Source organism: Egretta garzetta, unplaced genomic scaffold (genome assembly GCF_000687185.1).
Source record: "Egretta garzetta isolate BGI_Z169 unplaced genomic scaffold, ASM68718v1 scaffold197, whole genome shotgun sequence".
Lineage (NCBI taxonomy): Eukaryota > Metazoa > Chordata > Aves > Pelecaniformes > Ardeidae > Egretta > Egretta garzetta.
This window is the reverse complement of record NW_009260274.1, coordinates 427,512-439,137: the sequence shown is the minus strand read 5'-3', so window position 1 is coordinate 439,137 and position 11,626 is coordinate 427,512. Positions and strand designations below refer to the sequence as shown.

The window sequence follows — 11,626 nt, the reverse complement described above, 5'->3', positions numbered from 1 at the left end:
GCACACAAATGCCATCTTGGATAAACGGCAGCTCCCAGACTTCCCATTTAAACACAAAGCAATCATGAATCCAAATCACACAAGAAAAAGGTTTATTGAAAAATAAAGTTCTCCCTAGTTTTTTTCTACAACAGTGAAAACAAAGCATTTTTCTATGCCATTAAAGTACAGACATTTACCTTTCTAAAAAAAATAAAACAAAACAAACCCAGGAACTTGACAGTATCTGAACCACTGTGTTCTGTTCTTTCTGAATCAAACTGCTTGAACGTAATATAGTGGAACACAACCATTTAAATAAAACAAAGGATCAACCTTTTAGGAAAGAAATCAAGCCAAACACACGTAGTACCAGCCTGCCCCTGAAGTTCTCATGTACATATAAAAACTCTCACTGACTCCAAATTATTGTCTGCAAAAAGAAGCAAACTTTTTATTGTTACAGATTTCAGTAGTTGGTTTGGTTTTTGGGTTTTTTTCAACTTTGGAGTGCTACAGGGATTATTCAGACTTCGACCCCCTTCACCCATGGAGAGAGAGAGGCTCCTCCGGGGAATGATTCCGACCAGAAACCAAAGAGCTGCCCCAAATTGCCCTCGGGAGCCCCCCCCCCCCGCCCCGTTGACTGTCAGCCCGGCCAGCTCAGGGAGATCAACTTCTCCGAGCTCAAATTAGCTTTGTAACTATTCCCTTAGACCTTTCTTTTAGCTCTCTCAGAATATTCAGGGTAACTTTCCTCATAAAATTTACTCTTTTCTCCTTTGGTAAGAACTGCTATTTCCTCCTCCTCTGCTGTATTCTTTTGAGAAAACCAAGTAAAACCATGACTTCTTAAAAATGGTTTTCACTGTCACTGTACAGCAAGAGACCTGCTAATGAATGTAACAAATTAGTTCTGGGTATAACCCTATTAAAATGAACGGCCTTCAGACAATTTCCCTTGATTTATCGTGTACCAGTTCGATACTTCAGACTACTTTGCAGCTGCTGGAATCCGAGCCAGGAGGTGCCAAGGGCCCGGCTGGCTCCAGCTCAACGCCATCACGTTATTTACACGCCCTCCTCAAAGCCAGGGATTTTGCTGGCTCCTGCAGGACCGAGCCTCTGCTGCGGCACCCAGGGCCAGTGGGTGCGGGACACCCCCAGCGCCGTACAGACGCCTTTCCCCGGGGAGAGCAGCGTTGGCCTTGCTGGGCAACACGAGGACAGCGAGGTCCACAGCGCGTCAGACCTGTGAGCCTGGCACGAGGTGACAAATTCTCTGCCCGTGCAGAGCTCAACCTTAGTCAAAGGGCACCTGCACCGATCTTCCCGGCAGAGAGGAGGGCGTCGCGCGCTTGATTGCAGCTGAGATTTTGCAAAGCAGTTTCTGTGTGTGGAGGGTGGAGCGGTTACCCATTCTATCCGAACTCTGAGCACCTGATTTTATTTACCCATTTAATAAATAGGTAGCGTAGTGCTGTCGAGAGAGCTCTGCTGAATTGCAACATACCATTGGTTTTAATCATATGACTATGTAAAGGATTACACCTATAAAAGCAAGACACATTGGCAATGGTTGCACTTTGTTATTTTTCCCTGGAAGAAAGAACACGAGCGATGCCTCGCATCTGAGGCATTCTGGGGTTCAGCCTCTGGTATTTTCAACACATTCCTACAGTAAACATCTTACACTTGATACACAGAGTTTGCTGTTTACACATTCCATTTAAATATAATATTTGGAAATTACAAACTAATTTAAAAAAAAAAATCCTATAGAGCTGCTTAAAAATATGAAGACAAGGTTTAAGTCACTGCCTGTAAAATGATATGTTTTGTTGTTACACTTAGAGCAATATTATTAAAGCATATCTCAGCAAAACCGTATCTGTCCCTGGCCTTTCCAGCCCGACTGAAAGCATACGTCTGTCAGTGCGTTACTCTCCTCACCTCGTCAGCCGTCCCTGAAACGATGGGACCAGAGCAGGACTACAAATGGAAAGAGATCGCAAGTCAAAAGTTGAAGGCGTGGCAGCTGTAGGGCAACCACCACAAAGAAACAGCCATGCCAAAATGTTAGCACCCCAGGAAAAAAAGACCATGAAGCTAGAAACTGGTAACTAATAGCCTCTTGAAAAAACAACAACAAAACCAACAAACACCCCACCCCCCAACTCCAAACTGAAGACTGAACAGCTCTGTCACCAAGTTTTCAACTGGAACTTTGCTAATAGGTAACATCAACTTAGGCGGAGATGCTGTATGCTGCAACAGCAAGCGAAACTGGCTGCTGCTATGTGTACAACAGAACCTGCAAGCGTTTGGTCTTCATCTTGTAAGATACAGTGCTTTATATTTATTAAAAAGGGAGAGCCGCTTGCTTAATTTGAAGAAAAATTAATGGAGGAGTTCTGCTATGACTGAAGCCAGTGGGAGTCATGAAGTTAATTAGACTTGGATGAGATTGTATCCAGCCTCATTCAGCCCATTTAATTTATTTTACTAGCAAAATCTGGTCCTGAAATGCACTATGAGCAAAATACTAACCTGAGAAAGCAATCTGGATTTTGTTTATGTGAAAAGTGCTGCAAACTCGTAAATCATCTCTGTAATTTAGACGGGCCACTCATTTTTGAGACAGGAGAGCACGTCTCATTTCAGAGAGGGCACGTCTGCCGTTGCAAGGGTCAAGCAAGGACATCGCTTGGGCTGTCAGAGGACAGGAGCACAGCACGAGTCAGTGAGGAGGGAGGACATGGGCTGACAGCCCGACTTGCGGCTGATACCAGCCGAAACTTGGAGCAGCTCTGAATGCTCACCACTAAGCAAGTTGCCCAAGCCGGCACAGGTAGTGGGAGCAGAGCTGAGCGGGGAAGACGCAGAGTCCTGGCTCTGTCTGCAGCCCCGTCCCGCCACCTCCAGCTGAAACCTGATCAGCAGCTATTCTGCAAAATACTCCTCTTGCAGAAAAGCAGTAGCATTATCTGCAATAAGCTGAATATCCAGAGTTTCCTCCCCACTGACAGTAGTAAATTTGGGTATCGTAAAAGGACTGCATTCTCCTGGAAGCACCAGGAATCATCCCATGTGCTTCCACACACAGACATCCTTACCCAGAAAACCAACACCTCACAAAATTTAATGTGGATCTTCAATTTCCCTGCCGATCAAACCAGATACAGCTGAGCTTTTCTGTCAGCATCGCCTCCTAACAGCTTTAGTTTGCTCTCTGGTCATTAGACAGACATCCCATCCCAGCAGGAGCTCTCACGTCAAATCACAGGTATTCAGGAAAGGGTATTTTGCTTGCAGAAGGAACGTTTTGCTAGAATTACTGAAGTTATACTTTCATGTTACTAGCTCTTATCTTGGAGTTTCAGAACAGATTCCCCCACTACTCAAAAACGTTCAAAATTCACACTGCTAAGTTGTGTATCATCAAGCACTGTTCTCACCTGTAATTAGTGTTCCATTATACTTGTTCAGACAGTGTTCATATTTCAAACACCCAGCCAAACCCCCAAAAAGGTAAAAAAAGGCACATAAACATTAAATACTTGTAGGAGAAACATAATCTGATATAAACAAGCAAACACACAGCTGCAACTATAAATTACAAAAAAAAAAATAGAAACTAAGCAAAAAATGCAAAAAGCAACTCTATTTATACATGTGCAAATCAACTTGCATATATGAAATAAATGAGGTTTTTATTGGCATTTTTAAACAGTGTGTATTTACCAACTTTACCTTTCAAAGGCAAGCCTTTTATGTTAATTTTAATAAATATGTAAATGCTTCTCTCAAGTTTTCTAATCTCATAGGAACAAGATTTTTGAAAAAAACAAGGTCACATACAAAAATACAAAATTTTAAAACAAAGAATGTCTTGATATGAGAGATATGTTTAAAAGCTTGTAAAATGTTTTTATATTCAACTTTTGACATTTTTTCCATCAATATATCATTGATCAATATATTCAAATGCAAGTCATGCAAAAACCTGATTTCTGAGTAAAGGAAGCTGCAAGCTTTACTGTCAGACTGAAAAACAGCAGCACAGTCCCATCTCTAATATCCTTGTTTAAGTGCAATAATTGGACTACACCTTTGTTGCTTTATTAGGAAGGAAAACAGCTCTGGAACTTGGGCAGAAGGCTGCCCTCTATCCTGACATGTGGAGAGATAGAGAGATATATATTATATGTTTTAGTAAATCATTCAAACTTTTAAATAGTCCCACATGGATTTGCCTGAGCGCTTATCTGCGGAAGGATTCACTGATGTATCAGTGCACGAGCAAACACTGCCGTGGGATGGGGGAGCGCTGCGTCGGGTTTAGCGAGTGACGTTTACCAAGTTTGTGCACGTGCAGTTCTCGTATGATAGTCTCCTTTTACTGAAATTTAGACTGGAGCTGTATTTTGTAAAAGTAGTAGTTCTTCTGAAAAGAGAGTTTAACGTTAATAATAGAGGCCTGTCAAATGATTGATAGATCTCGATTCTTTTTTCTTTCAGCTTAATGAGTCTTCTCTATAGATGTCAGTGGAGATAGGATCAGACCCAACTGATTCTGAAGCCAATTCAGATGTTCTGTCCCTGGCTGAAACGCAAGCGGCATTGGTGTTTGCTGCTTCATTTTTGCCAGTACGCAGTAATTCAGTTCAGTAGACTAGAAAGAAACAGTGCTACAGCACGAAAAAACCAGAGCTTATAATAGACTCTCCCTGCTGTGATAAAGGCAAACTTAGCATTGAGCAAAGCACTAGACCAGAAAATCTTATACTAACAAACACCAAACCCCTCCCATCTTTAAAGTCTGAGAGGCAAAATAAAATGCAGTATGCCATGGGGGCTATACAGTGGGGGGGAACAAGCAAATATGTATTTACAGCAAAGAATTACACTACAGCAAAACCTACGTGTTTTGCGTTCTTTAAGTGCACACATAAAAATCTTTGTTTCTGATGTAATTCTGTGATATCTCATTCCAAACTAAATTCCTGCCTGAAGAACCTCAGGCTGAACGGGTAAAGGCAAATTCTGCTGTTGCCTCTACTATCAGCACCAGGTGTAAGTGTCTGTATTTTAATACACAGGATGTTCCAGTTGCACAGATATGCACAGGTATGCGGGGAATATTTCCTATAAATACAAAATGAATTGTTGCGCCTGCTCCGACCCATTCCCAGCCCTCCTCCCCCAGCTTTTCCAGGGTGTTAAAACTATTGCAAGCGACATTTGTGCTGACTGAAGCAAATGCTGAGCTATGGTAACAGTAAGGATTTTCATATTAGTTTGTGTTTGTTTTCTTTTCATACAAAAAGTTTGCCTCCCGTTAGAGAACCCAGCTGTTCTGTTTCTGGAAAATTACTCTAAAATACAGCAGATGTTATCATCATCACAACCCCCTTACTGGTGACCCTGCTGTTCAACAGCTCCCACGTATCCCTTTTGGATACTCAACAGTCCCTCCGGATTAAGTTCCTGCGTAGTCCACAGCAATGTTACGGAGTGTTACAGGATAACACTGTCAGGAGTGCCGAGGCAGGAAACAAAAAACTGGAAAAAGCTAGTTCATTGCTTTTAAATTGAAACTTTAAATGTATACTGTTCTGTTCTCTTGCCTTGAGAATTTATCCAGGATTAAATAGCATTTCCCTTGCTTGGTCTTTGGTAGGTCAAGCGATAACATCAATATTCACACACAGATAATGAATGCCGGTTACAAGAAAAACCTGAACCAACCAGATCTATCAAAGAAAGGAAAATTTAAAATATCTATGCTTGTCACTATTACCTGGTAATGTCTGTTAATCTTTATGAAAAACACCCTCCTGGTGACTGAGTTGTTTTCCAGTATGATCAGAGCATGTCCAAATTGCAAACCTGCAGACTATGACTGCTTTCAAAACACACTGCAGATTTGGTTCTCACTAAGCTTAGCCTATCGTTTCCTGACTACAAATGGTGCTGTCAAGTGTGTCACCTTCTGCTGAAAATAACAAAAATTACCAAATTGCCTCTATAAAAAGAAGGCGGTTTAGAAGATCCAACTTGCTGCTCTAAAAAAATGAAGTTTGATTTGAGTTCCGAACTCTTGAATTGTTTTTTGCTAAATTTGTAACTGGTGTGCCCGCTAAAAAAAAAATAAACCAAAAGCAAACACCCACCCCGCCCCCCAAACCCAGAAAAACAATCAAAGAACTCACAAGATCAATCGATGCTTTCCTTAGCAGTTGTTTGTCGCCTCTTACTTGTTTTTCAGAAAAAAATTTCTCTTTAAAAACCTAGCTATTTATGAAGACGTTTTACATTTCTACCATACAATAGTTATAGTTAGCTTAGTTTAACCATTCTATGTCATTCAGCAACACTTTAACTACTGGAAGCCGTAGCAAACTGAGGCTCTAACGATAATATTGCTCCAATGATGCTGAATACTTTTTGCTTCACACAGTATTTCTAGCAGACAGACTACAACAGAAGCATGGGCAAATTCCAAGGATTACTCTCTAAATGGGACCAGTAAACTGTGACAAGTCCATTCCAAAAATGGCAGCATGTTTTTGTAGCTTTTCCACGCTGAAGAATGCCACAAGCCCAGCCAGGTGTCGAGTCACCAAGATGAGGTGGCACACGCTGGCAACTGCCTGTTTGCTCATTCATGATCCTCTCTGTTTAGACTGCGCTGATGCAGCAGCGGTGACGCAGACAATACCTTGTTGTATACAGAGATTTAAAAAAAAAAGAAAAAAAAGAAAAGGAAAAAAAGAAAAGGAAAAAAAGAAAAGGAAAAAAAGAAAAGGAAAAAAAGAACTGGGCCCAGATAACCCAAAAACAGGGTACAGAGCTATCGTGTGATTCCGAGTTCTTGTGAAGTAAACTGCTTTACAGCCACCCGAGCTCAAGCAGTACTCAAAACAGTGCACCTAGAATAAAACATTAGTCCTCCCTCCCCTGCACCCCCCTCCCTCAAGCACCCTTTTTTCAATTTGCTACTGGAATGAAGTTGAGATCCTTTAGCTAACCATGATGGGGGATGTCCCAATTCATTAAAAAAAAAAAATAGAAACCACTTCACCCAAACGACAACCAAAAAAAGTTTGATGGGTCTGGGAATTTCCTACAAACTATTTTGTGCAGTCATCTTCAAATCGCTGTAGAACACGAAACTCATTTCTCTTCGCAAACAGATGAAGGACTCCGCAGAGTAACACTGCAAATGTTCTTACAGGAAAACAAGATCGGTTAGCTGTGCCTTACGAATCCCTCCTCTCTTAGGTCATCCTGCCCAGCAATGATAGCTCTGCCTGCAGCGAAAAACCTGGACAAAAGTGCAGGAAGTAATAAGTAGCTCCTCTCAAAACTACTTACATTTTGTCCTCAACTCAAAAGAAGCTCTGCTGCTGCTATAGGCAGTCTTTACAAAGCGCAACCTGCCCCTTAATATAGTCTCTGCAGGGGCAGATTCTTCTGTGGGTTGGGTGGGATCCGGCACAGCTGAACAATAAGAGGTCGCCTTGGAAAACACAGTGCTTCCTTCTTCCATCAAAAGAGGGGACCAGAATGTCATTTGCTGACTCCATGGTGAGACATTCGACATTATGCCTAAAAAGCAAAGCACATGATCTAAGTCACGCTGGAGTTTACAGGGTTTGGTACAGTTTTCATCCTTCCTCACTAAAAAGAAAATAAAATGCTGTATTACACCCTAAATCAAGTACATTTAGAATTGCAGATTTCCAGACTCATTTCTTTTGTCCTGCACAGATTCTCTCTGCAGAGGGCAGCACAGTCCTTTCAGCTTTACTCTGTTTCCTAAAGATTAATGAAGGAAGTTAAAAAGGAAAAAAATGCTTTTGACTGTTCCCCAAAGCGTAATATTTAAATACACCACGGATTTCTAGTGAGACAAAACCGAAGAATCTGATAGCAGGAGCCATTCTCACGGATTTCGGCAAGGCTCTCCCCCAGGCCAGCCACACCACGCCAGGCAGCCCGGGGCAGCTTGAGGGGCGGCCGGCCAAACTGCGAGGATGAGGAGGGGATGCAGCGCTCTTACAGTGGCAGCTGCGCAGAGCCGAGCCGCGCTCCAAGGGACCAGCCAGCGTGAGCTAGCTGAAAAAAGAAAAATTCAAGTTGCCATTTTCTGACCACAAAGCTTAAGCACGAGGGTAGCAACTCCAGCAGAGGCTTGTTTTTCACTTATTCTGGAAACATTGGTAGCTTTCAGCACGTAAGAGATTTATTTTTTTTTTCCCCCCACAGAATTATAATTTTGTCTAGACAGCTAGAAAAGAAGCTCGACTAAGTTTTTACATGAGCTGCTTCTGAACTCCACTGGAAATTACAACTTTTCAAACAAAATACAAAAATAAAAACCTTCTGCAATTTAATTTAGCAAAAAGTGGAGTTAGAAAGCCTAGGAAGGAGAGTTCCTAGAAGCCATTCGTTGGAGCCCAGCTTCGAGTGCTTTGTTTTCATTCTGGAAGGAACAGAGACTTATTCGCAAAGAGACAGCGCCTGAAAGCAACATTAATTCCCTTAATGCATAGCTGGTAAGCTTTATAAATTGGTACTAATACCTCTAATGTACAAGGGTTTACAATTCTTTACCTAGGACAATACTGACAAAAGGTTTGCAGAAACAGTAATTGCTAATTGCCAATGAACATAGATGTTTCCACATGGATGTTAATCGTGACCAAACAGGAAGCTCAATACAGAAAGAAAGAAAATAAAGAAAAGCAACACTTTAGTGCTGCATTTAAAATCATGTGAACAACTGACAGAAACCACACAATGTGTATAGAGTTATATTTCCTCCAAAAAACGCGTTTCGTTTCTGACCCAGCTGACTGAGCACAGTCAGGATTAGCGTTACAAGCCACGCGAGCTCACTGACTCTCAGAAGGATATGGCAAAAGCCATGGAGTAGTGCTCCTGCTCAGCCAGGGCTGCAGGGGGCCCATCCAAACCCAGTTACAGTTCTGGCATTTGCGCTCCCCGCAGCACAAGCATCTTTGCTCAGTGCAAGCAACCCAGTATCACAGGGCGCGGTACGGTGCATGCGTGTAGGAGACGGAGGGGGGAAGGAAGAGGTGTAAATTTTTGGCCTCGGTGCTGTACTCCTTACTCCACACACACACGTCCCGTGGAACGGTGCTCTCAGCACAGCAGTAACTTCTTCCATCCACGGCTACAAAGGACTGACAGCTATCTTCACCGCTTGCTGCTGCCAGACAGACAGTATTCCTCTCTCCACCTTCCCTTCTCACAGAATTCGTACACTAAACCTCATGTGTGGCAAAAAAACCCAGTGCAATAAAAAGAGACCAAAAAATATGTTCATGCTTTGAAGTACTTACCTAAGCAGAGCTTTGTCCTTGTTAAGATGCTGGAAGAAGGAAGGCTCACAGATGAGCTGGCTTTCCTGACAAACTTGTTTACAGGATTTTCCTGGTTCAGCAATTTTTACTTGAAGGGCACTTAATGGGGGCCACATCACCTGCCCGTGACAGAAATCCTGCAGTGACAGATCAGATGTTATTACAAGGCATCCAGTCCCTTGCTAGCAATTTTCCTCATTAGTAAAATAAGTGGTTATTATCACCCAAACACTCATTTTGCAATTCATTTTGGTTGTATTAAAATCAATAATTCAAGCACAATTAAAAAGATGTATTTTATTTATTTTTTTTTTAGCATGAGGGAATTATCACTTTTGATTGCTGCTTGAAATGTGGTAGCATCATTCTTCCCAAAGATGCTTCTTCCCTTCCTCTACCTTTTTTAATTTATCATAAAGCAACGCCAGATACTCTCTTTACTTCTACATATCCAACCCCTTTTGGGTTTTCTCAGCGATCCCTGTCTCACTAACTCAGTGGTAGCAGAACTATTTTTGTAACAGCACAAATATCAGGAGGAAGTTCTGGTAGGAGAATTCCAGAGGCCAGTTACCCTGTAGGCCAGAAATGGCTCAAGCGGCCCACGTGGAGAGCCATCTGGAAAGGATCAGGGGACTCACAGTGCTACGGAGAGAGCTGAACTCATAAAAGACTGAAGATTTCTATAAAGCAACCAGGATTCAAAGAGTTTGTTTGCTCTTCTTGGTTGAACTGCTCCTAAGTGCTCTCCCAACACTGAAAAAAACCTGACTAAATAATGCATGCAGCCAAGTGTCACCACGGCGGAAAGAGGGAAGGAAGAAATGATATCTAAACACACTTGCTAGTGAAAACTATTCAAAGACAAGTTCTTGACAATTCAAATGAGAAAAAGTAAAGAGAAAATTTTAATCCCTGGTTTTATATAACAGTCCATGATACTCAGCCATTATTTTAACATTTGGCAGCTCACATCAAAAAGTGATAAATAAAGTTTGGGCCCAGTCCATCATGGTTTGCTTTCTCCTGACAAAACTAAAATTTGCATGAACAGGTCCCAAACTGAGACCCACAGCTTGGAAAGGCTGAACTGCTTGAAGGACCCCATTTACCAGTTCTCAGTATCAGTGTGGTGTTTTTTTTGTCTGTTTAGATTTCCCCTGCTGAAGGAGGAAGTTTTCATACTCTCAGGTCTAACCATAAATTTAGTATCATACATGAATCACGAATCACAGAATATCCTGAGTTGGAAGGGACCCAGGAAGATCAGAGGCCGACTCCACACAGGGCAACCTAAAAGCTAAACTGGATAGCCCAGGGCATTGTCCAAACGCTTCTTGAACACTGACAGGCTTGGGGCCATGACCACTTCCCTGGCGAGCCTGACCACCCCTCTCAATGAAGAACTTTTCTCCAATATCCACTTTGAACTTCCCCTGATTCAGCTCTAAGCCATTCCCTCGTGCCATATTAGAAAAAAACGAGTCATTTTAGAGCATATTTATTGCAGAATAATTTTAACAGCATCTAAAAAAACAGGTTAAAAATAGATGGTTGGAGGTACTTTTTAAAGAGGTTGCTTCAAAAAGGTCATTTTGCTATTTGGACCGAAGCGCCCTGCTTATTCTGCTCTTTTATAAATCAATATTTAAAATACCAGATGCAGAAGGAGATCTGTAGAGGTTCAAAATCCAATTCAGAACTGTAATACATACTATATAATACTGTAATACATACTGATGTAATATATACAGTATAATGCTGTAGTATTGGATTGGATTTACAGCCAGTGCAGGCAGAAGACGAAGTTTTTCAAAGACAGGGAATCACTTGTGAGGTTTCACCATTTGCTGGGGGCTTCAGCTTTTAACATCTTAGTGGAAAAGTCTTCCCCAAAACTGGGCCCAGCCTCCCATTTCTGGTCAATAGCTTGGTGGGAAGCCTTCCTCAGCTTATGCCACCTTGAAGCATGTCTCCGAGCACATCACCTTCACAGGTACCGGCACACAGGGCTATGTTTCGGTTTGCTGCCTCTGGCTAGTTTTCCTATCAGCCATTAAAAGCAACCTAAATCTGGTATCCTCACCCCAGTCTATCTTGCCTTACATGCATAAGGGTAAAATAAAGAAAAGATGTTATGTAAAACAGAAGGTTAAGCATTACCAGAGACTGCGTTTATGTCTGTTTTACCTATAACCACAATTTCAAGGTGAGACAGGCTTAGCCCTGCTGTCAAAGGAGGTGTCCTCCTC

At 42.0% G+C, this 11,626-nt stretch overlaps 1 protein-coding gene across 4 annotated transcripts in view; it reads right to left on the bottom strand.

The window, feature by feature from the left end:
- Nucleotides 1-116: 116 nt before the first annotated feature.
- MGAT5 (alpha-1,6-mannosylglycoprotein 6-beta-N-acetylglucosaminyltransferase) overlaps nucleotides 117-11,626 on the bottom strand; it is a 130,516-nt gene continuing 119,006 nt past the window's right edge. For 3 of the 4 annotated variants that reach the window (XM_035897877.1, XM_035897876.1, XM_035897875.1), the window contains exons 16-17: nucleotides 9,354-9,511; nucleotides 117-7,593 (exon numbers count right to left, since the gene is read on the bottom strand). In XM_035897877.1, coding sequence (XP_035753770.1) covers nucleotides 7,395-7,593; nucleotides 9,354-9,511 — 357 coding nt within the window. In that variant the 3' untranslated portion in view covers nucleotides 117-7,394. The remainder of the gene's footprint in view (nucleotides 7,594-9,353; nucleotides 9,512-11,626) is intronic. The other variant, XM_009642473.2, reaches the window with a different exon arrangement.